A 23,416-nucleotide genomic window follows, 5' to 3' on the forward strand; every position below is an offset into this window, starting at 1 on the left:
AAGCGCAGGCGATACTAGAGCTCGGTGTTTCGGCTGCCGCCGCCATCTTTAAAGCAGGCAAAATATCCCATCCAAACGTTCCAGTGTACTTAACTGTTCTTTTTACTCGTATGGCTGCATAATAAATTGTGAACTCAATGTAAAATAATTTATTGAAAGGACAATAGCTAATTTATTAAATTGCCTCGTTTGAAGATTGCTGAATCTTTGGTTTTAGATTTCTTGTTCTATTCGATGATACAACTCTGAAGTCATTACATAGGGACAACTTTGGAGAGTCTACCTCAGTTTCGTCTACTTACAAACGACTCCATTCCTATGTTAAAAAATTTGAATGCCCGGCATGTGCTTTACCGCTGCTCTTCAGAACTTTCTCTCCACTCCTTAAAATAAGGCCAAACAATGGAGAATATGGAAAATGAAATTACCTTTCTGTACTGTATGTCATTGATATACAGTATAAAATCTAGTAACATGCCAGTCAAGTGCCCATCTCAGATTTCTGTGAAATCTGGAGTACTGTTAAGGTTCTGCTCATATGCAGATAAACAGAACAGCAAAATCCTATACATTTTTTATTCAGCTCTCAAATTTTGATGCAACTTTGTGTATGCATAGAATTGTCTCTTATAAACCCATCTAGTATCAGGCTATATGGTTTTATCAGGCAGGATCACCTAATGGAATCAGTCAAGGTAGTGGGTAGGGTGCAGTGTGTCTGGAATATAGGCTTGCAGTAATGGACTGCAATCCTAAACATACTTGCCTGGGTTTAAGTCCCTTTCAACTCAATGAGTCTGATTTCTGAATAGTTGAGAAAAACTGTGTATAGGAATCTTAACCCGTCCTGAAAGACCTACATTGGTTCCCAGTATGTTTCCAAGCACTGAAAGTGTTGGTGCTGACCTTGAAAGCCCTAAACGGCCTCGGCCCTGTATACCTAAAGGAGCATCTCCAACCCATCATTCAGCACCTTCTGGTGGTTCCCTCACTGCAAGAAGTGAACCTTGCACACCCAGTCTTCAAGGCGCCAGGGAGCTCCAAGATGGGGTTTCTCCAGGGGAGCCTGCTCTCCTGCTGTTTCCAGTCCAGGCTGCCTGTCAGCTCCACCATGCGCTCCAGGCTCAAGGGGATCCTCTACCAGTACTCCCACCACTTGAGAGGTTGTCTGTTTTTAGAATACTTGTTTTGTGGTCAAATTTGCACCATTGTTTAGAAAACATGAAGCAGTATGGACAGCAAATCTGAGTTAAATTTATCAATTCTGCAGTGGATTTTAGATTCACATGAAACACTGAAGGAAGGCAGAGATAACAGGGAGAACGTAAAGTGGAGTAGAATTTAAGGTGAATCAATCAAGGTGTGTTTGAATACAAATGGAATGTTACTTGTTTTCTTTCTAGCTACCATTGGATTTTACTCATCTTTTGAATGTTTTTAAATACCAGTTATTAAATTGATAATTTAAATGTTTTTCTTTTATTTTTCTTAAATAAATGTTCCCCAACATCTTTTTGCATTGTAACAAAATAAACACTAGCATTTCTTAACTGTCTTACAAAAGGCATTTTTAGCTTCCCCCCACAAAAATCCTTGCCTATCATTCTAGCCATTATGCCCACCTTTCTAGTCATTAATGACGTATAAATAACTTTTAATATTTAAGGTAAGAAAATTACACAAAATCCCCAGAAGTGACCAAGAAACAGAGTTTACATGTCAAATGTTTATTTCATGTAACCAAAGCAGTCAAAAAAGTTAGCGTTTTCCACCAACACGAGGAGCAGAAACTTTTACCGGCTTCATGATTTTTTGCTTTGGAGCAGCCTTTGTAGGTGCCTATGAACAGAAAAAAGAATGAATGAGAATATGCTACTTGGTTATTTATCACTGTAAATTAGGTCAATAATTGTGAATGCACAAAGGGAAATATCAGGTTTAAAGTGAAAATACAAATTCATGCCTGCTGTTTAACAGGGACAATAAAGGAAGGCAACCCCACACTATTATATTATTCCCAACCAATGGAAGTAACATAGGAGAATGTGGGCTATACCCCTTGAATAAACTGGCAGACCTGAGGATCAACCAGACAACAGTCTAACTTTCACTTTAATTCTTTTAAAGCTTACTGTGGCTGTTCCCTGTATGGAAAGGATCACTCAAGTGTTGACTTTGCATAGCTAGAGATAGGAATGAGACCCATGTGCTACCAATACTCATGGCTATATGACACTTACCTGCTTCACAGCAATTAATGAACTACTATTTTTCGATTATGTTTGTGCCCTGATAGACATGATGCAGGACAATTACAAATATGCTTAATAAATAAATTTAGGTAAAAATAGGACAGCCAAATGGTTTCTTAATAGTCTACTCCTATGCATGTTTACACGGAACAGAGCCCCAACATGATGTAATGGTTAGAATTCTGGGCTTAGAAGGACTACTTGTGTCATCTTTTGTGCCTTAGCTAACAGGGCTTCTCAAAGGATAACAGAAGGAACCCCAATGTACAAAATCCTGAAAGGCAGGAAATAATAAAAAATGGGATGGTGCAAGGGATTCAGCAAATTAATTGGAACAGATATTTTCATGGGATTATTATGCAACACAGAAAAATGCTAAATTTAAAGGTCATATCTTGCTTTTGGAGTTTTAAAGAACTATTAGGAGGAAACTCAGAAAGCACACACAACTTCTCATCTTTAGCCATTCTTTGGGTAAACATTACCTTTGTTGTGGAGGGTACAGTTTTCTTAGTAGCCTGCTTAGCCTTCTTTGCTTCCTTGGCAGCTCTGTAAATGATATTTACAGGAACAGACTTTGTGTTAAGAATAAATACACAATTCACAATTCAAAGTGTTGGTGCTGACCTTTAAAGCCCTAAACGGCATGGGTCCTTTATACCTGAAGGAGCATCCCCACCCCCATCATCCAGCCTGGACACCGAGGTCCAGTGCCGAGGGCCTTCTGGCGGTTCCCTTGCTGCGAAAAGCGAGGTTATAGGAAACCAGGCAGAGGGCCTTCTCGGTAATGGCACCTGCCCTGTGGAACGCCCTCCCATCAGATGTCAAGGCAATAAGCAAGTATTTTACTTTTAAAAGACAACTGAAGGCAGCCCTGTTTAGGGAAGTTTTTGATGTTTGATGCTGTATTGTTTTTAATATTTGGTTGGAAGCCGCCCAGAGTGGCTGGGGAAACCCAGCCAGATGGGCGGGGTATAAATAAATAAATAAATTTATATTATTATTATTCATTGCTTTCACATTCCAGAATGGATTAAGAAATAGGCTTCATCTTCAAATACAGCAGAATGAGGTGGCAGTATTGGCCAGTGGTTTTCAACCAGTATGCCGTGGCACCCTGGGGTGCCTTGAAGGATGTTAAGGCATGCCATGAGGAACACTGGCCTATCCCTCTTTCCTTCCCTTCCTTCTCTGATGCCCTCTTGTGTCTCTGCCTCCCCAAGGCTTAGATGGCTGACTGTTGCAGCAGCCCTGGCTACAATCTCCCCAGGCAAATGATGCCTCTGGGTCTGGCCAGGGGATGCTGGTTGCTAGGAGCAAGCCCAGCCAGCCCTTGCTGTTGGGAATGTTGGAAGGCCAGGCAGGTCCCACGCTAGCTTTTCTTGTGCTTGCTGTGTGCAAGGCCTGCCTGGGAGCTGAGTGCCCAGTGCTGAAGGGGAGCCTTTCCGCCATGCAGGTCTGGCAGCCCCCGCTAGCCTCACATTCACCTCTGGCCAGTCTCCACTGGGCCACAAAGGCTGAGGGCATCCTCTTCCCCAGGCCCTTGTGAGGCAGTGTGAGGAAGCACCTCTCTTTGGGCAGTGTGTGTGTGTATGTGTTCAGAGACCAGGGGCAGCAGCAGCAGCGGCTGCCCAGAGGACTCTCAAGGAGAGGAGGCTAAAGGAACACTCCACAAGGGAGGGTGTTCGAAAAAGGTTGAGAGCCTGCCAGCTCTGCAGGCAAGGGGTGACATAACTGGGCTCCTGAGCCCCACAGGGGTGCTGCAGAAAGAAGGTAGTTGGGTAAGGGAGCCATGGACTCAAAGGTGGAAAACCTCTGGGCAAGACTATTCCTGACTATAGGTAGGCAACCCCATTTTTGAGCACTTCCTTGCAAACTGAGGGAAGAAACTTTCCCAGCTCTGTTTAGCTCTCTTTACAGTTTCTTTAAAAAAAAAAAGTGGAGCATTGAAATCTGAAACTGCCTACCCCATCTCCTAAATGCAAAGACCAGGTCATAAAATGAATTACTTCTTATTGTACCATTTTACACAAAGCATAATAACTGCTTTGACTTATTTTTCTTATCATCAATAAGTATATTCATTTTATAAAATAAATACACAAAAATTAAAACAAGGCTAATTACTTCACTGCACTACTTTTACATCTGACACTCGAAAATGATATAGACGGCTTTGGGGATTATCCAAGACCCTAAACATGGGAGGAGAACTAAAGATAGCCTGTGTTGCATTGTCCATTGTGAGGGCTCCAAATGTTTTGAAACTGGTGTAGAATGGATGAACCCCAGCCCTGCTCGAGGTTGGGGCAAGGAATTGGGAATGTCTCCATACTTCAGCATGGTATTGGAGACAAGTACTCATCGTTAGGGAGTGAACAAGATCCTGGCAATCCCATTTTTTTAATGCAGGCTAACCAATATTTAACCCAATTGTCAAAAATGGATATTCTACGAGGTGTCTCCTGTTTACATTGAAACAATGATCACAATGAAAACAGAAAATAGGTTTTTTGGCTGAATTCGCTGGTGGTTTAATTGCCTTTGTGTCAGTGAACTTGTTTTAATATTGCATGGTTTGTTTATCTTTTGTTTCCACCCCATCCCCACAAAATATCTATGTATTAAAAGCATACTTTTTAAGTAAAATAAACAAATTTTAGAATAATGGCATTCTTGTAAAAATAGAAACCAATAAAATGTTATAATTACTCACCTAATGGCCTGTTCCCTTTGGGCTTTTCGCACTTCAGGCTTTTGATTTCTCTTGGCCATTATTTCAGCCAAAGAGGCACCTGTAATTGCCCTATGGCACTTGACAGCACGGCGGGTACGTTTCTTTTGTACCTCTTCCTAAGCAATGAAGAAAGAGAAATACAGTAAGAGCCTGCAACTTGTGCACATTCAGCTTTACACACTTGGCAAAAAAGAGGGGTGCTCTATCTGGGAATTTTGGCAATCCCACCCGCCGTTACACCCAAAATTGAGGGCTTACTCTACTAAAAAAATCTATTCACTATTGGGAACACACCTTTTTCATAAACCTCTGAAGAGCCTGATAACGTAAGTCCATACACTACACTTCTAAATAACTGCTACGATTTCTTTGCTATTAGTCATTGACATATTTTGACCTATTCTCTCCCAGTTTAAGCTTCAAATGCATCCACCTCTAAAAAAAGTACAGCTTGTGGAATCAATCATTTGAACTCAGGGTATTGATGTTGCAATTCATTTTTATATGGCATCATTTCTATTCTGTTGCTATATTTGTTATCCAACTTGAAAGGCAAGGTGCAAATCTTTTAATATAAATAAAAAATCACATTGAATTTTTCTAGATTTAAGGTCTATTTCACGTTCCCAGAGGAGTGCTTAATGGACACTGCTTTATCATCTAATTATTTCAGACAAAATATGGATATATCAAAGGGTGATTCCAATATAAATCTGTCACAAAGAATGCATAAAAGCTCACATATTCTCTAAATAACACCGAGTTATGTTGGTTATTTTTCTCTGACTTTAAGACTGAACATACTTCAGAATATATATGTACAGGATTGTGCTACCAAGCAGTTCTCTGCTTTTTCAATGAACTAGCCACAAGAGTTCATTATTGAAAACATTTGCTACAGGAGGCAAAAAACTTAAAAAGAACCATTTCCAACCGTAGTCACCAACTTCAATTAATAGATCAGCCTCTTTCCTCTAAAGCAATGTCCTAATACTGTATTATTTTTTATCACCATCTATCTCAAAACAATATTCACTTTTCAGTCATCACAAAAGAGCTCTTATGTGAAAACCAGACACTACCACAAAACACCGTAGACTAACTGAGCAGATCATGCTACATGCTAAGCTGCTACATAAGCGCATTTAAATATATATAACCCCTTGTCCATTTATGAGGCACAACATACTTACCGACTGTCCTTTCTTGTGCTTCCGCCTGTACAAAACAGTCCAGTTGATCTGACGGGGGTTTCTCTTGGAAAGGAATGCAGACTCACATTTTGCATTCAAAAACTGGAAAACCTGAAACATTGAGTTCATTTTAAGTGTTTACTTTACATGCCACACATACAGTACTATGTACCAGATGTAGGCTCACAAGCTTTCCAAACTTTTCATGTTGGTGACACACTTTTTAGACGTGCATGAATTCACGAAACAGTAATTCAGTTTTAATAGCAAATCGTAGGTTAAATTAACCCCTTTCCAGACCTTCTCAGCCCTACTGAGCGAATAGAAATATACGATACTGCCATGTACTATTTATCCTATTCAAATGCTAAGCCACCAACATTTTAACTACCATAAGGTGTAAAAAGTCACACACATACTGGCCAAATGGACTCAATTCTATTTATAACATCGCCAAATACTTTCACGCAAATAGAATGAATCAGATTGTTATTCGGACTTTAGTTGTTCTTGTTATTTATTCTTATTTATTCTCCAATTTCACTTCAGGAATAGAAAAAGGAAACTTACAGCATTTAGAAACCATTATAATCCTCCCGTAACACAAAAATATCAGTCTCGTAGGTTAAGACAGTTTTAGATCAGTTTGCAAGTCCTCGAGTCAACAGCAGCTCCTCTCCCTCATGAAATATCACATTATACCATAAAGAATCTGGGACACCATTAGTTCCCACTTGACTACTTCCAGGGCTTAGCCAAGCCCGCTGCTACTCCCAATTCCTCTGCCCCTTATTTCCTCTTTACCTTGCCGTCCGTACGCGCATAGCGACGGCCATGGCCTGGGTAGATCTTGTACCCGCTGAAGCTGCACAACTCGACCCTGCATTGCGAGAAAGAGAACGCGAAACGGGGAAAAAGATTAGCGAGGCCAGCATCCCCCGCCACCCAACCCACTCCAGGCTCTCCAAGCGAAGGATGGCACCGGATTAGAGCCGGGCACCGGTCCTTACTTCATAATGGCGGCTGCGGGAGCTCCCTCACAGGCAACTCCAGCGGCGAAGAGAAAGAGAGGATCATGGGAAACCGGATTCTATACTCGCGCGGGGCACCCTGGGAGCTGCGCCGGTGCATGATGGGAAGCGGTGCGCTTTCTCCGGAGGCTCGTCTATTTCCTAAAATGCTCGAAAAAATCACTCTTCGCGACGCCGCGGCCCCTTCAGAGCCTTCTATTGCCACCTGCTATTTCTGAAAATTGTTTTTTCCCTCAGTGGTTTTCACCGTCCAATCAGCGTCCAGAGCCCGCCCGGTTGCCTAGCGTTGCGAGCAAGCGGGAAGTATGGCGGCGGCACCAGCGGCGGCGGCGAAAACGGAGGCGCCTAAGCCAGCCATGGGCGTCAGGGAAGGTACGGAGCGGGTCGCGGTGCCTAAAGGCGTCCCCTGTCCCTCCCCGCCTCATTGTGTGTGTTTTATCCAAGTTGGGAAGACTCTGTTCAAGGCTTGGACCGTTGCGGGGCTGCCGCGCGGTGCCTTGTGGGGGCCGTAGTTTTTTCCTCGCCGCGTATCTTTGTTAACGTCCCGAGTTTGTTTTGCCTTGGACTCTAAATCCCAGAGGGCCCTGCGTAACACAGTTCTCTTTTTCTCTATTGTGGGGAGTGGGTGCTTTTTGAAACCTTGCAGGGCCGGTCAGAGGAGAGGCTAGAAGCTCTGCTGTCCCTTCGTTGGCACGAAAACCTGCAGAAGGGAAAGGGACGCGCGTCCAAACCTATCTTCTCCTATTCCCGATCCATAAGCAGGCGCCTAATGGGCAGGTGCAGCCTGCCATATAAAACACACAGGACAATGGTTGGCATGCAGGGTGCTGCTGTCATGGAATAATCCCATGTTATCTGGCTAGCATTTTGAAGGGTGCTCTGGTATTAGTTGCCAGCATCGCTCAGAGTCAGAGAACGATTCCACCGTGAAAGAGTTTGCTGAAACTTAGATTCCCGAGTTACATTATAAGGCTTTCTCAGGAAAAAAACAACAACTAGCTATAATAACATGACACATTTTTATCACCCAAGAAAGAACACAATACTGCACAGCATTTTTTTCACACAAGGAAAGGGATTAACATACTATTATTTTAAGTTTGCAGAAATATCCTGTAATTAGAAGTAGAAGGAAATTAACATATGTAGAATGTATCTTATTAGCAAGCTGATTCCTGGCACATTTTGAACATATAAGTCCTCCTTGGGAAGTGGGAGTTCACATTTCAAAACAGCCCTTTAGTAGGATGTATTTTCTAGATTCCACCAAAGCAGATTGGCCTTACGGAAATGCAGCCGGATGAATGAGCCAGACCACCCACACCCATTTAAGTGGTGGCTTTCCATAGCAGCCTTTGTATACTGATAAAACTTGATTTTTGATACTAATGCTCTGTTTAAAAAAATAATTGGATAAAGTTTCATTTTTTTTCTATTATCACTTTTACATTTAAATATAAATATACAGAATTGAGAGAGAATTCACAGTGGCTTCTAAGATTAGAGTACTTTGACATTATTGCTAAATATGTTGCTTATGGTGAACGTTCTCTTAAACCTTTTTCCAAATATATAAAAAAATTGAATTTTCCAAGCTTTAGCTGGTTTGTGCATCACATCAAATCATACTTTAACTATGGCTTAATGCAAACAAGCAGTGTGTTTGTACAATGTGCTTGTTCATGAGTCAATACTCTCCCAGTCTGGTTGCCACTGCCTCCACATCACCTTGGCTTCCCAATAATTGAAGGAAATGAACCTGAAACACTGGTTGCATGTAACAGGAAGCCAGCCTCTGATGGGCTTCCTCTCTAGTGGCAGCATCAGGAATGGGGAGGAGTAAAGAATGTGCTCACATGAAACTGCAGTTTAATTTTAAACACTTGTTTAAAATGAAATTCAAACCTGACTACTATGTACCTTTCCCCAGTTTTGCATTTTTTAAAACTTCCATTTTTTTCTTTTCTCTTAGGTTCATTAATTAATTGGTCAGGCCAGGGTTTACAGAAATTGGGTTCAACTTTGGCTTGTGATGCAGATACACATACTTTGATTTTGGATAAAAACCAGCTAATTAAATTGGAGCACTTGGAGAGCTTCAAGAACCTGATGCAGGTTAGTTCCATGTGTCTGTGATACAGTTCTGTGCTTGTTAGGTTATCCTTGCTTTATACTCAAAGGAAAAAGCATAGGAAAATAATTTTGGGTGAAGTTAAATATATATTTAAAGTCCATTCTCTTCTGTTTAGCTTCAGAGCACTATGCAACTTCTTCTCCAACCATATACACTTGGTGCTGCCTTTACTCTCTTAAGCAACAAAAGAGGTCTGTCCTCTGGTGCCTTTAGTGGCTTGGGAGGTAGTTATTTAATGAACCTCCTGAACTTCCACAAACCTGGCTGCCAGCTAACATCTGCTTTAAAGGCCCTGTTCTGAGGACCTGGCCTACTGACAATATGGGTAGCTCTCGGAGATGAGTTCCTGTGGAACATCCTCTCCAGACATTTAAACCTGATACAGTGGTGCCTCGCAAGACGAAAAGAATCCGTCCCGCGAGTCTCTTCGTCTTGCAGTTTTTTCGTCTTGCGAAGCAAGCCCATTAGCGGATTAGCGCTATTAGCGGATTAGCGGGCTTAGCGGATCAGCTGATAAGCGGTTTAGCAGCTTAGCGGATCAGCTGTTAAGCGCCTTAGCGGATCAGCTGTTAAGCGGCTTAGCGATCAGGTGTTTAGCGGCTTAGCAGATCAGCTGATAAGCGGCTTAGCGGATCAGCTGATAAGCGGCTTAGCGGATCAGCTGATAAGCGGCTTAGCGGATCAGCTGATAAGCGGCTTAGCGGATCAGCTGATAAGCGGCTTAGCGGATCAGCTGATAAGCGGCTTAGCGGCTTGGGGAAGGGGGGGGGAGGAAAAAAACCCTGCAGGAACTCGCAAGACATTTTCGTCTTGCGAAGCAAGCCCATAGGAAATTCGTTTTGCGAAGCACCTCCAAAACGGAAAACCCTTTCGTCTAGCGGGTTTTCCGTCTTGCGAGGCATTCGTCTTGCGGGGCACCACTGTACTGCCTTTATTCTTCAAGGAAACAGGGGAGGTCCATCCTCTCATGCCTTAAATGACTTTTAACCCCTTCTCATTGCTTTTTATATTGTTTCTGTAAATTCTTCTGTGTTCTTTCATTGTTTTTAATTTGAACATTCTAAGACCTACATGCGAATAGTATAGAAAAGGTTGTAATTAGACTGTGAAGTCAGAACCCATATCATTACTGTCTTACATTCTGCTGACTGAATAGCTCAATCCTATATGCAGAACTAAGCTGCTTTGAGTTTAATGGGCCTTCCTCCCAGAAAAATATTTTAGGAGTCCTACCTCAGTGAGGCCTTTCTTTGCTCTGTTATTTTGCAGTTGTCAGTAGCCAACAATCGGTTGGTGCGGATGATGGGTGTAGCAAAGCTGACTCAGCTTCGAGTATTAAACTTGCCTCACAACAGTATTGGCTGTGTAGAGGGACTGAAGGATCTGGTGCATTTGGAATGGCTGAACCTGGCCGGAAATAACTTGAAGGTAAACTTAATACCATAATTCTGAAGAACTGCTTCCTCTTATGAGTTTCCCACCACACTAAGAGGTCCTCCTGTCAGTTCTGAACTCACATTTCAGTGGAAAAGGGGAAATGACCTTTTCTGCTGTCACACCCAGACCGGATTTTTTTTCCATTTTCTCCCACAATCCCACAATCTTCTTTGGTTCTCCTTCTCATTGACCACCTGCTGCGATGTAAAAAGTTTTCATTTTTAAAAGATATATGCTGCTCTTGGAAAGGGGAGGGCTTTTATGGGGGGGGGTATATGAAATTTCATTGTTACCGTCTTAACTGTTTTTAATCTCTTGGCTTGCTATTTTGTTTAGTTACTATGTTTTATCTTTAATTTTTGTGATATCTTATGGTTCTTGTTGTGAACCACCTTGAACATTTATAGGGAAAAGCAAGGTGCAAATGTTTTAAATAGGTGTCATATTTTAAAACCAGAATGTGTTTGCTTCCCTAAAAAAAAGTAAAATGTGTTGTCTTTCAGTGGTTTCAAAAACTAAATGTTGTCTTTCTGCTGTTGGCAGAGCAGTCTGCATCACATCCTCATCCTACCTGTGTGTCCCTTTTACTTTATTTCTCTATACTTCTCCTGCCCCCATAGCCATCACATTTCTCCTCCTTTATTGCCCCAATCCTGCTTTAAAAAATAGGTGTTAGTTTAAGACAGTGTTCACTTTTAGGAGGAAGTTCTATGGCTGATGCAATCTCTTTCTGTGGATGGTTTGTTCAGAAACATGCATAATTTATGATGTTTCATAATGCTACAAAATATTTTCTCTTCCTGTAGACTATAGACCAGATCAATACCTGCACATCTCTTCAACATCTTGATTTGTCGGACAACAATATATCCCAGATAGGAGATATCTCCAAGCTATTATTGTTAAAGGTGAATGCTGTTCAGTTGCTGGTTGGATTGAATTATTTTCTTTGCTTGAGAGTAGAGGGCTGTTTTTCATTAAGGCTGCAGTCCTACAACCACTTGTCTGGAATTAGGTTCCACTGAATTCAGTGGGATTTACTTCTGGGTAAACATGAACAGGATTGTGCTGTACAGCTCTTTCAAGTGTAATGCTAAAGTTCTGAGCTATCAATCCCTTTAAAACTGAAGGAAGTTAGTCACATTTTAGACCCACTGAAATTAAGGGAAAGTCATGGCTAATTTGTCAGTTAGTTTCACTAGAATTAAGGTGTAAACTAGCTTCCACTTAAACCAAAGGCAAATGCCTTTTTGCTAAAACATTTCCTTTAATATTTTTTTAAGCCTATATTGCCAGTCATTTTAAATTTTATGTTTGCACTATTTAACAAAGGCATATTTAGTAATGATATTACACAGACCTTTTTGAGTGTTTGAAGGAATTCTTATATGTTATTTAAACAAATGAGTACATGTTGCATCTTTCTCCTGTTCTGTCTCTTAAGACTCTGTTACTGCATGGAAATATCATAACATCCTTGCGTACAGCACCTGCTTGCTTGCCTCAAAGCCTGGGTATTCTTTCATTGGCAGAAAATGAAATCAGAGACTTGAATGAGGTAAGAATACCATTTGCCTACAAAACTGAATTCTGTACATATTTTGAGAATGCTTTACTTGCAACTTTGTCTTATATTCAGCTAAGTTTCCTTCACTACAATTTTAGTCTCCTACTTGTATCCATAACAATATGGGACTCCATACAAAGTAGCTGGTGGTAGCGCAGTGTCAGCTACTAAAGCAAATAAACAATAATAATTAGCCATTATTAAACATTTACTCCAGAAAGACAAAAGGCATTATGAGGGACACATTCTCTTTTGGTAGTAATTCACATTAAGTTTCTTTGTTGTACAGCAGGCATAGGCAAACTCGGCTCTCCAGATGTTTCTGAGACTACAATTCCCATCATCCCTGACTACTGGTCCTGTTAGCTAGGTATGATGGGAGTTGTAGTCCCAAAACATTTGGAGGGCCGAGTTTGCCTATGCCTGTTGTACAGTGTCCCTGCCTGAATCTGTTGATAACAACAACAACAACAAATCAGTGTTAAAGTACATAAAATGTATAAAGCACTGTACAAAGACTAAAAAGCTCCTGTCTGCAGGCTGAAAGCCACATAGATCCAACCCAAAAGCAAAGGAGGAGGTGAAATGGTAGAGGCCCCATTTCCTAACATTAGATAGCTCTCATAATTGGCAGCATGAATGCAAATGGTTCAGGTAGGAAAGGACCCAAATGGCAGCCAGTCTCCCAGGTGAATAGATCAAGTGAACCTTTCTGTTCCACTTCTCCCTCCATGTGGTTTCTGGCATCCGTCTGTCTCGAGAGACAGTGGAGAGCACCTCCAGGGGTAAAGTCAAACCATGGGAGTATCATAGCACCTGCTGTGGCTGCAGAGACCGGTAACTCATAACTGCCTCCTACAACTAAAAGATGATTTGAGGGTAAGAAGTGTCAAACAGCAGTTGGACTCTGCTGCCCCTTATTAATTATTGCTCTCCTGCAACAGCAACCAAACGGAATGCTAACTTCCTGAATCTCCTCATTATCTGAAGCCATCAGATGTCCTTATGAAAATATTTAAACCTTTTTCTCTCTCTCCAAATATTTTTCATGCCCTCTCCCCTTAACCAATGTCAATTTCAGGTCTAGACAAGGGTTGTCAGTGTCTGAACTCTAAAGTATTCTGAAATTTTGATTCCTATATATTGTGAATGTTTTGTAATTAAGCAAAATCTTTTATGCTTTGGGACGTCAATATGATTATGACCATGCATAGTCCCATTCAATAGGTTAAAAAGCTTTGATTGGTATCTATTGAGAAAATCTTAGGTACGTGCTATTCTGTTTGAGGACAGGGAATTGAACTAGATTAGGGCTGTAGGTTGCATATTGGTGAGTAGTAGCATTAATTTATGTACTGCTAAGCTAATCTCTGGGAAAAAATCCATTACAAACAATGTAAGTTTTGAGACACAGAACAAAAAGAAAAGAGCTGCTCTGAATGGAAAGGAGCAAGTCATTTTTTTCTTCTTTCCTCCCTCAAATAGCTCATTGTGTATGAAAAATGTGGCTGAATGTGCCATGCTGTTGTTTATCCCATGAAAGCAAATTGCTGAGCACAGGAAAATTTCAATTAATCAACAAAGCTATTGTTTGCTTTCAGATTTCGTTCTTGGCTTCCTTTACTGAGCTAGAGCAACTGTCAATAATGAACAATCCCTGTGTGATGGCCACACCTTCCATCCCAGGATTTGATTATAGGCCATATATTGTCAGTTGGTGTCTCAATCTTAAAGTCCTTGATGGCTATGTGATATCTCAGAAAGAAAGGTAAGAAACTGAAGGTCACTGGATTGAATCTGATTAAATGGAAGTAGCATATTATTCTGTATGTTTGTATATTATTAAATTTAATTTCATTACTGGCTACTTTTGCTTACGGTGTAAAAAAACCACATTTGCTATTGCTGTTATTTTATTCCACCCCCATTGCATCTACAATCATCCAGCAGAGTTATTGTGAGTCTATTTTGAGTTGGATTACCCATCTGCTGCTGTGTCAACTTTGTTAGACACTGAGAATAAAATCACTATCATCCATTCTGTCTTAGATGTCAGTGGAATAGTAGATCCTAGTGATGTAGCTTTGGTATCTCCTGTTTTGATAAATTTATACAACCGTAGAATGTAGACAACATCTTTGTAATATTCTGTGAACTGCCTTGAGACCCCTGGGTATAGGGCGGTATATAAATTCAAATAATAATAACAATAATAATAATTAATAATAATAAAAATAGTAAGAAATTGTCCACTAGTGCACTGGATCTTTGCCCACCTTGATTGATTAAAGAAGCCAGATGAGGTCTGGTTGGCAGCGTAAGAGTGGTAAATGACTTATTGGAGTACGGAGTGATTACCATCCAGACTTAGAATAGCTGTTGTGGGACCTTGGTCAGGGTAGGGGGACCCCCCTCTGGATCCCACTGGATAATTTCCTCCAAGACTCCAATATGCCATTATTGGGCAAGGTTCTTAAGTGTGTGGTGGCTTCTTAGCTCCAGGGGTCCTTGGAGGAAATGGATTACATAGGCTTCAATTTTACATACGTTCAAACCAGTTTTGGACCTGGAGTTGAAACTGAGTCAGCTTGGATCACTTTGGCAGGCAACTGCTGTGCAAGGAGACAGAAAAGGGGAGTAGTTTTTCCTTGGTTTGCTAAACCTCTCTGTGGCGATTGATACCATCATTCTGGGCTGGCAGACACTGTTTTGTGGTGGTTCCAGTCCTTTCACAATGGTCAATTTCAGAAAGTGATGTTGTGAGACTCTGTTTTGGCACCCTGATCATTTGGGCATGGTGTTTCTTATCAATTTTGGTTAAACTCTTTCTTTATTTTTATTGCACAGTGTTTTGTGCAAAAGCATTTTATAAATGTTCACCAAGAATATTTCTTTTCAAGGTGATTGTTCTTCCCTCTAGCTTGAAAGCAGAATGGCTTTACAGTCAAGGAAAGGGAAGATCATTTCGGCCAGGCCAGCACATTCAATTAGTACAGTATCTTGCCAGTGTTTGTCCTCTTACTAGTATGTTTGGGCTCCAAACTGCAGAGGATGCTAAACTGGAAAAAATACTACATAAGCAAAGGTAAGAACATTATCTGTTGTCAACAGTTGGGAATTTTAACAAAGTAATTGTTATTTTGTGGCAGAAAGAATAAAAGGATAACTAGTTAATCTTGACAGCTTCAGACCCGGCACTATCAACCCTAATTGTTGTTGTTTTGGACTCAAAGGAACTGGTTTGCAGAAAGACTTGTGCACCAGGCTCTTGGCTGATATTTTGTTGTTGGTTTAGAGCCACTCTGGCATTGATGTTTTAACGAAACCAGTCTCAACTCCTTGTCTTTAGGTTGCACCAGAGGCAACTGATGTACCAAAGCCAAGCTGATGAGCCACCTGTATCTTCAACTTTGCATAAAGGGCAGCCTGCTACCAGTGAGCCAAACAGCCCTGTTCACAGGCCACAAATAATGACTGAAAGTGGTAAGATTCATGTGTTTCTGTAATACTATTTGTGATGATGAGCCCATTGTCTAATATACTGATATCCAGCAGGAGCTGGTGGAGAGAGAGGATGGCAGAACCTTATGACTTGAAATAATGAAACTAGGGAACTAGGAGTTGAAATTGAAAGGGGAAAGGGTTCTAAAGACCGGGATTCTGGGTTAGACAGAGATAGTGTTTATGATATCACACCTTGACCAATGTGATCAGCAGAGCATGCTCAGCTCTAGCAGGGTAGTCCTGCAGAGCATTGGACTCTTCTTGCTCTCCCGTTGTCAGCCTTTCCAGAGTGTAGAGTGTTTATTGTATCAAAATACAAGATAAGTCAAACACACTATCTACATAAACTTAAGGGATCCTAGTGCATCATGAACTATTATCTGATCTTACAGGTTAAACTGTAGATCCAAATAGACAGAGAGATCCATTCACTTACTTCAGCTCAATACTACAGTGATACCTTGGGTTAAAGACGCTTCAGGTTATGCGTTTTCTGGTTGCGCATTGCGCCGAACCCGGAAGTACTGGAACGGGTTACTTCCAGCTTTCAGTGCATGCACAGAAGTGCTAAATCACGCAGAATTGCGACCCGTGTGTGTGCAGACGCAATGCTGCGGGTTTTGAACACTGCGTGTTGCTAACGTGCCTCCCACAATGATCACGTTCGCAACCCGAGGTTCCACTGTATACAGTTCTGTTCTGCAGCTATGCAGTAATAAGTAACTCCTAACTCCTTCCTGCTTAATGCAGCCTTGGCTTTATACCCACCAATGCATGGGTATTCTCCATGCATTCTCCACACATTTGTTGGAGAAAGGTAGGGTGGATGAACTTTAATTTCATTGGCAACCATGCATTTTTACGGGTGAAAGCCTAAAGAACGACAATCAAAGACACCTCTTGAGGTGAGAGTTTAGCCTATTCCAGAGGTCGGCAACCTAAGTGGCCCATAAGAGTCGCTTAACCGGCACATGAGCCGCCCCCAAACTGAGCCGCCCATTTGGTGAGTCCCCGCATGCTGCGCTAAACCGGTGCGGCGCCGGACTTTCTTCTGCGGCTCCGGAAATCGCATCTACGCATGTCTGCGGTGCCGGAAATAATTTCTGTGCGTGCCCAGAAGCTGAAAATCGCTTCTGCACAGGCGCAATTTCCAGTGTCACGCTGCACCGGCCCGGCCCACGGAGGTTCTCCGCAGGAGTGATCGAGCCCATGCCCAGTAAGCCTTGCCAATCCCTGGCCTATTCCTTGGTGACCCTAGCCATTTCATCAAGCCTGTTGATTTATATGGCCCTTGGTCATATTAGTGTGTGGTGGCATGTTGGAAGCAGGCTTCCAAGATGCTCTATTGCCCATAGCACAAGAGAAGACTCCCATCAGACAGTGTTAAGCTCTTTCCCCACCTCTGCATCCCTGCAGATGCTCATGGTACTGACAATCCCACCTTTCATCCAATTAATGGAATGGACAGACATGTTGCATACTAAGGTGATGGCTAGCAGGAAGTGGGGGGTCACTCAGTCATGCTCTACAGAGGTTCCTCAGGTATACAGGGGAGACCTAAATGGTTATGTTACTGTCTAGTTAAGTGTTTGTCTTCTTACCCTTTTCCAGAACCTGTTATCAAAAAGAATACATGGGTAGCAACAAAGTCAAATGATGATCATTCCTATGCAGTTAAAAATGTTTTCCCCTCATCACAGCAAACTGAAATAAGTATTTCTAGAGATCTCTACCTGGATGACATGCAAACTGACGAGGACAAGTTGAACAGTAGTCTTCTATCCTCAGAGTCTACTTTTATGCCTGTTGCGTCTGGCCTCTCTCCAGTGTCTCCTACTACTGCAGAACTGAGACTACACAGAATTAATATTGAGACAGAAGGTATGGAGGATGCTGACTTTGAATTTATAAAAGAGGTTAATAAAAAGGGAACGCAGGAGATGACTTCTGTGATTCTTGGGGAATGTGCCATCAAATCAGCAGAGGCTGTGGAAACTCAAAAGGAAGATCAAGAGGAAGGACTATCGTCCACTTCTAGTTTGTCAGCAGCCACCGCTACTCTTTCTGCTAGCATTAGCAGTTGTCAAGTATCCTCTGAAGACCATGTTGAGCACAGTGACCTCAAGCGATCACATACTCCAGAAGAGGGTGTTATCAAAACTGTTTTCCCTGCCAAATATCCAGAAGAATTGCCTTCTAGCGCAACTGCTACTTTAATCCAAAAGTCAGATATGCTTGAAGAAATGAACAAAGCAGCCACCAAGATTCAAGCCTGTTGGAGAGGATTTTACACAAGGAACTACCATCCCAGAGCCAAGGAAGTGCGTTATGAAATTCGACTTGGTAGAATGCAGGAACACATTATACATTTAACTGAAGAAGTAGACAAGTAAGTTGGCAGCTGTCTTCAAATCGGAAGTAATTACAATTTTGAGGCTAAATAGAAATATTGACTTATCTAACTGCTAACGATGTAACACAGTAGGAGTGTTTAGGAGGTGTAGCGTCTGCCCTCAGTTGATGGGGACTCTAATTCTCTAATGTCTCTAATTCTGTGTTTGGAGCAAGGTGGGAGAAAATTGAATAACCCATCAGCTTCAGAAGGTCTTAGAAGTAATAGAAGGTACAATCTGCTCTGAAGAATTACATTAATATAATTATATACAGAAAGAGTAATTCTCTTCAAAAAAATATTAGTTAAAAATAAGGGTTTTACTGTGGTCAGAAGATTGAAAAGTTCACCCATACAGATCCCATGCAGAGTCCACCAAACTGCTGATAAATGCATAACAAGTACTGCAGCAAATTGTTTAAATTTATTTATAAAATCATATATATTTATATGTTTACCAAATGTAGATTAAGAAAGGAAAAAGATGAGGAGAAACTTCAAAGACTTGTGCAAGAGGAAGCTGTAAAATTCCTTTGGGACCAGGTAAAAATATCATTTCTAAATCATTTTTTGACTTTGTGTTAATAAAAACCATGGCTCACTAAGCAAATAAGCTGAAGAGATATATGTACCATGTTGGATAGTTTACATGATTTATAGTGCCTATCTACTCAGAAGCAAGTTTTGTTGAGTTTAGTGGGACTTATTCTCAAGGAAGTGTCAATAGGATTGTAGCTTAAGGGTCACCTCACACAGGATGCAGTTCTTAATATTGCTCTTTCATATGAAACTATAAATATGGTGGCACATGATGTGCATATAAGTCTAATTGAAATGATAACATTTCCTTTTGTGTGGTATTTGCAGGTTAGATGCATCCAGGAGTGGCAACTTTCAGTGAACTCACATCTCACTACTTTCCGGCAGCAGAATACTCCTTCATCAAGCATTTTGGGTCCCTTCAAGGTCCATATAGACTCGCCTGGTCGAAACCAAGTACCTTCTCCTGTCGGCAGTTCAACCTGGTTCGTTTCAGCTACTGAGGCTTGTCATCAGAAATGCTTGCCAGAATTTCCTGACTCTGGGTTCCATTCCTGTGTGACTGACCAGAACTGCCTTCATGAATCTCAGTGCCGTGGAGAAAATGTGGCAGAAGTAAATGGTGACGGCTCTCTAGAGAATTCTTTCAAAACAGTCAAACCATGTGAAGATTCGCTTTCCGAGTGCCCTGCAGCAGCTGAGGAGATTGAACTGGGCCACGAGGAATGTTGTAAAGAGAGTTTCAACAGTGAGCAAGACAGCAGTAGTCTTATCCAGCAGTATTTAAAATCGGTTGAGCAGCTAGATAATGATGACAAGACAAGTTGCAGCAATGGAACAGGCAGTTGTAGGCCGAATACAGCTGCCTCATCAGAAGACCCGGATGTGTTATGCAATGCTACATCAGGCTCCCAAGAGGTGCTTGCATCGGGACAAGGTGGAACTGGTCAGCCAGAAATCTGCAATTTGAATGCAGAAAGGGCAGAAGGAAAACAGACAGACTGTGACTCTTCTTTCCAGGCACTTCCTGTTAGCATAACTGTGTAGCAGGTATTCCGTTAGAAAAGCCACATTAATATGTTTTTGTTATTGTTGTTTGTATGAGATTTTTATACATTTTTGGAGACTTGTGCTCCTGTGCTGTTAAAGCATCTTAGGTTGTGAATAGTTTTGCTAATAATCTAACCTCTGACTGACACTGTGTTAATCTGTAATAAGTATGTTTCACTACAGTGGACATGATGCACTTAACTTTTTATGTGATCTGAACAGGTTTTTATGAAATATAATTTTGAAAACTCTAACTACTTTTCTTATTACCTTACTACGTGAACTAAGCAGTTCTCTTTCCCCAAAATACTAAGCATACATGTGTGTTATTATCTTCATTTTAATAAACCAATGGGAGTAATTGAAATAGTTACATTGAGTACTTATAATCTGATGGCTATACAAGGTTAAGACATTCACTGTCAATAATTTTTAAGTATTTTGACCAACAGTTTGAAAATGTATGCTTAAACTCAGGTACTAAGCCATAGCTTGGATATTTTATTCGCCAGCCTTTTTTCATTTATAAGTCATCTTTTTTAAAAAAAAGAAAAGAAAGATGAAATAGTTGAATATCAGTTTAGAAACATGGCTGCTTGAGGTCCATTTATCAGAGAGTCCTTTATCATAGGGGTCTTTTATCTAAGAGGATTTGCCATGATGGGGAGTTTCTGTATGATACCACAGAGCTTGCTAGGAGCTTTCAAGGGCTACAGTATTCTTGGAAAGGAAGTTGCAGTGCTTCTAGCAGTGCATTCCGAAGGTCAAAATAACAGAATTGTTCCTCTTTCACCAGTGCACATTCTGGGGAATTTCTTAAATAAAGGTGGCTGAGACATTCTTTTTAACATGTGAGGGTTATATGACCATGGTTATTAACTGTTTATAGGATACTATAGCTATTTTAGCACAAGCATGTCTTGGTGCTGCAACATCTGAAGTTTAGGGTTTGCCACTTTATCTTAGGAGGTGTCTTGGTTCAAATCATTATCTGCACCCTAGCTGGGACCTAAGACATTGGTGGTTGGGACGTAAGAAACCAGTGGTTGGAATTGTTCACTGCTGAAGGGGAATTGGCTACATGGGATCTAGGAGTTTCCTGCATTAATGGAGACTTGGAAACTCTCCCTTTTCCAGTTGCAACTGTCAAGAGATTGACAGCTCTTCTCCCCACACAGAGCTTACTGGTTTCTACAGGTGTGAACTCCTTGACAGGTTTTCAAAATTATTATGAATAGTTACGGCCATGAGTGGTAAATAGGTATTTTTATTCATAAGACTTGGAAGAATTCAGATGAGATAGTGATTTGTACCACCACTACCCAAGCAATATTGTTTAATTCCTAAACAAAGATTGTGCATAGTGGTGGGGAACCTCTGGCTTGTGAGCCTAAGGAGGCCTGGTATGGCCCCCTAATTTGGCCTATGAGGCTGTTCCCTCCCACAAAACCACACCTACCTGATCCACTTCTGATGGTAGGAACACTTGAGAACATTCCCAATTGTTCCTTGGTAAGCGGACAGTCCTAATCAGGTGATGGGTGCCAACAGACAGTCCCACTTTGTCTGTTTGTAGGCGTGGTTTGGATTCAAATCAATAACTTTGATGATGTCATCTGATGTCGTCATGATGACTGGTGACTGACTGGTGCACAGCTGTGCTGACGTGTCAGAGTGGCCCGTGGGTGAGGTCAGGATCCAGTATGCCACTCCTGCTGTCTGAAAAATGATGTCAAATGTGGCTGTCTGAAAAATGATGTCAACTTCAAAAATGGAGGAATTATTTTGCCACATACATATGGATAGACATTTTATAAAAGTAAATGCCTATCGGTTCAAGGTGTACCATCATGTATTTTAGAATGCAAGAATGGAGTGATACGCAATGCAATGTAAGATCTAATAGATTTCATTTGAGCATTTGCTTAAGGGGTCTTGAACTGACATCACAGCCACATAACTGCTTTTCATTTTATAACCCCCCCATAGGAATTTATATTGTCTGTTTTGATTGTAGGTCATTAGATTAAATTAATTCCTGTAGGCACAGGACCAATGCATCACTTAAGAAGGGCTGCAGGCAAGTAGTTAATTGGCTAAATGCCTGTTTTGTGCAAGAGAGAGAGAGGTCTAAAAACACTAGGCACAATTCAAATAGTTATGTATTTTAGGTCCCCTTAGTTTTAATGGGATAATTTTAAGCATGCACTTGAACTTCACCCTTTTAAATCAGTTAGCTTAATTTTGAACATTTTTTTAGCTATCTTTGTGAATTATAATATCTGCATATTATAATGAATAAAGGAATAAAGCACATCTGCCTTCCAGCTGGCTTAATGAAATGTGTCTTCCATTAGAAAGCTGCAAGTGTTCAATGACTCAACACTTTAGAAGCTTGGAGTGTTGCAACCTTGCCTCAGTTAAGTAAAAATTCTCACAGAACATTGTAGTATACCTAGAATTTTTAAACTATTTCCTTCTATGTCCAAAAAAATTCCATGAGATGTGCTGGAATGACCCCTCTCTCAAAAGAGAATGTTAAATTAACAAAGCATGTATCTGAAAAGCAAAGGTGAAATCAAATGCCGCTTCAGCAGGCTTTGCTTGTAAAATACAGCTTTCTCTTCCCATATGCCCACCTGATCTGTCCCAGAGGACCTCCAAACCTCTGGAGCAGGTTGGGGGGGGGGGACTTTCGGGGGAACTGCAGGGGGGGAAGAGAGAAAAAAGTAAGCCCCACATAATGGCTTGAAGTCCGTTCTGCTTGGACATGGACAGCACTGGTTGCTGCCCAAAGCTATTGTGATCACTTACTAAAGTCTGGCCTGTGTCATGACATTTTGACAAGTGCCTCACTGGCTGCCCAATAGTTACTCTGGAGTGCTTTCATGCTACAATGGAGTATTGTCTGGATGCAATCTAACGGTCTCATTGACAGTGAAATGGGTTGGCCGTGTCCAGCTTGAAACATGAGAACTCTTTCTCTGCTTGTAATCTGGTGAAATGCCTGACCAGACTGGGTTGCAACAGGCTGTTCAAAAGCATCCTGAGGAAGACAATACATTTTGTAGGTGCAAAATGTAAGGTACATTTTGTAAGAGAGCTGATGCCACAGAAAATCACATTTTCAGAGAATCCTCAGAATTTTGATAGTTTATCTGACAGTGGAGCTTGAAAATCATATGCACAAACACTTTTCAGTTAACTGTATTAAATACATTTAGATTTAATTTTGCTTGTATGTTGATGTCGACATGTAACAATGAAAAGGCTTTTAGCATGTAAAGACATTCACAGTATATACCAGTGTGTAAACTTTCAGAGCTTTGCCATACTGAACAATTTATACCAGTATGTTTTGCTTACATAGAGCATAAAAGCTAATTATGAGCATTTGGGGCAGGGGGACTAGTCTGCAGGGTTATGGGTCCTTTGGAATATATATATGCAGAAAAATTGTGGCATTATGTAGACTAAACAGGATCACAAAACTTCTTGTTTTGTCATGGGGAAGGAAGAGTAAGTGTTAAAAGTACTCAAATTTACATAACAATCTGGTTCCTTTTCTATCACTGCATC

General features: G+C 41.1%; 2 protein-coding genes across 3 annotated transcripts; one reads left to right on the forward strand and one right to left on the reverse strand.

Annotated features, from left to right (window-relative positions):
* Positions 1–1,711: 1,711 nt before the first annotated feature.
* RPL24 (ribosomal protein L24) lies at positions 1,712–7,328 on the reverse strand. Its single transcript, XM_028726684.2, has 6 exons — positions 7,193–7,328; positions 6,987–7,062; positions 6,183–6,293; positions 4,969–5,105; positions 2,738–2,801; positions 1,712–1,839 (listed from the first exon to the last, which is right to left on the reverse strand). Exons 1-6 carry the CDS (start codon positions 7,195–7,197, stop codon positions 1,759–1,761), a joined length of 474 nt encoding a protein of 157 aa, XP_028582517.1. The 5' UTR covers positions 7,198–7,328; the 3' UTR covers positions 1,712–1,758.
* Positions 7,329–7,448: 120 nt separating this feature from the next.
* CEP97 (centrosomal protein 97) lies at positions 7,449–20,210 on the forward strand. 2 transcript variants are annotated; one of them, XM_028726682.2, is made up of 11 exons: positions 7,449–7,585; positions 9,186–9,328; positions 10,617–10,775; positions 11,591–11,692; positions 12,229–12,342; positions 13,953–14,119; positions 15,272–15,436; positions 15,701–15,834; positions 17,467–18,244; positions 18,715–18,790; positions 19,115–20,210. In XM_028726682.2, exons 1-11 carry the CDS (start codon positions 7,519–7,521, stop codon positions 19,832–19,834), a joined length of 2,625 nt encoding a protein of 874 aa, XP_028582515.2. In that variant the 5' UTR covers positions 7,449–7,518; the 3' UTR covers positions 19,835–20,210. The 2 variants fall into 2 exon arrangements, with proteins under 2 accessions (XP_028582515.2, XP_028582516.2); XM_028726683.2 differs by lacking the exon at positions 9,186–9,328 and having other exon boundaries at positions 7,474–7,585.
* Positions 20,211–23,416: the final 3,206 nt, after the last annotated feature.

The sequence above is a fragment of the Podarcis muralis genome, chromosome 4 (genome assembly GCF_964188315.1).
Source record: "Podarcis muralis chromosome 4, rPodMur119.hap1.1, whole genome shotgun sequence".
Classification (NCBI taxonomy): Eukaryota; Metazoa; Chordata; class Lepidosauria; order Squamata; family Lacertidae; genus Podarcis; species Podarcis muralis.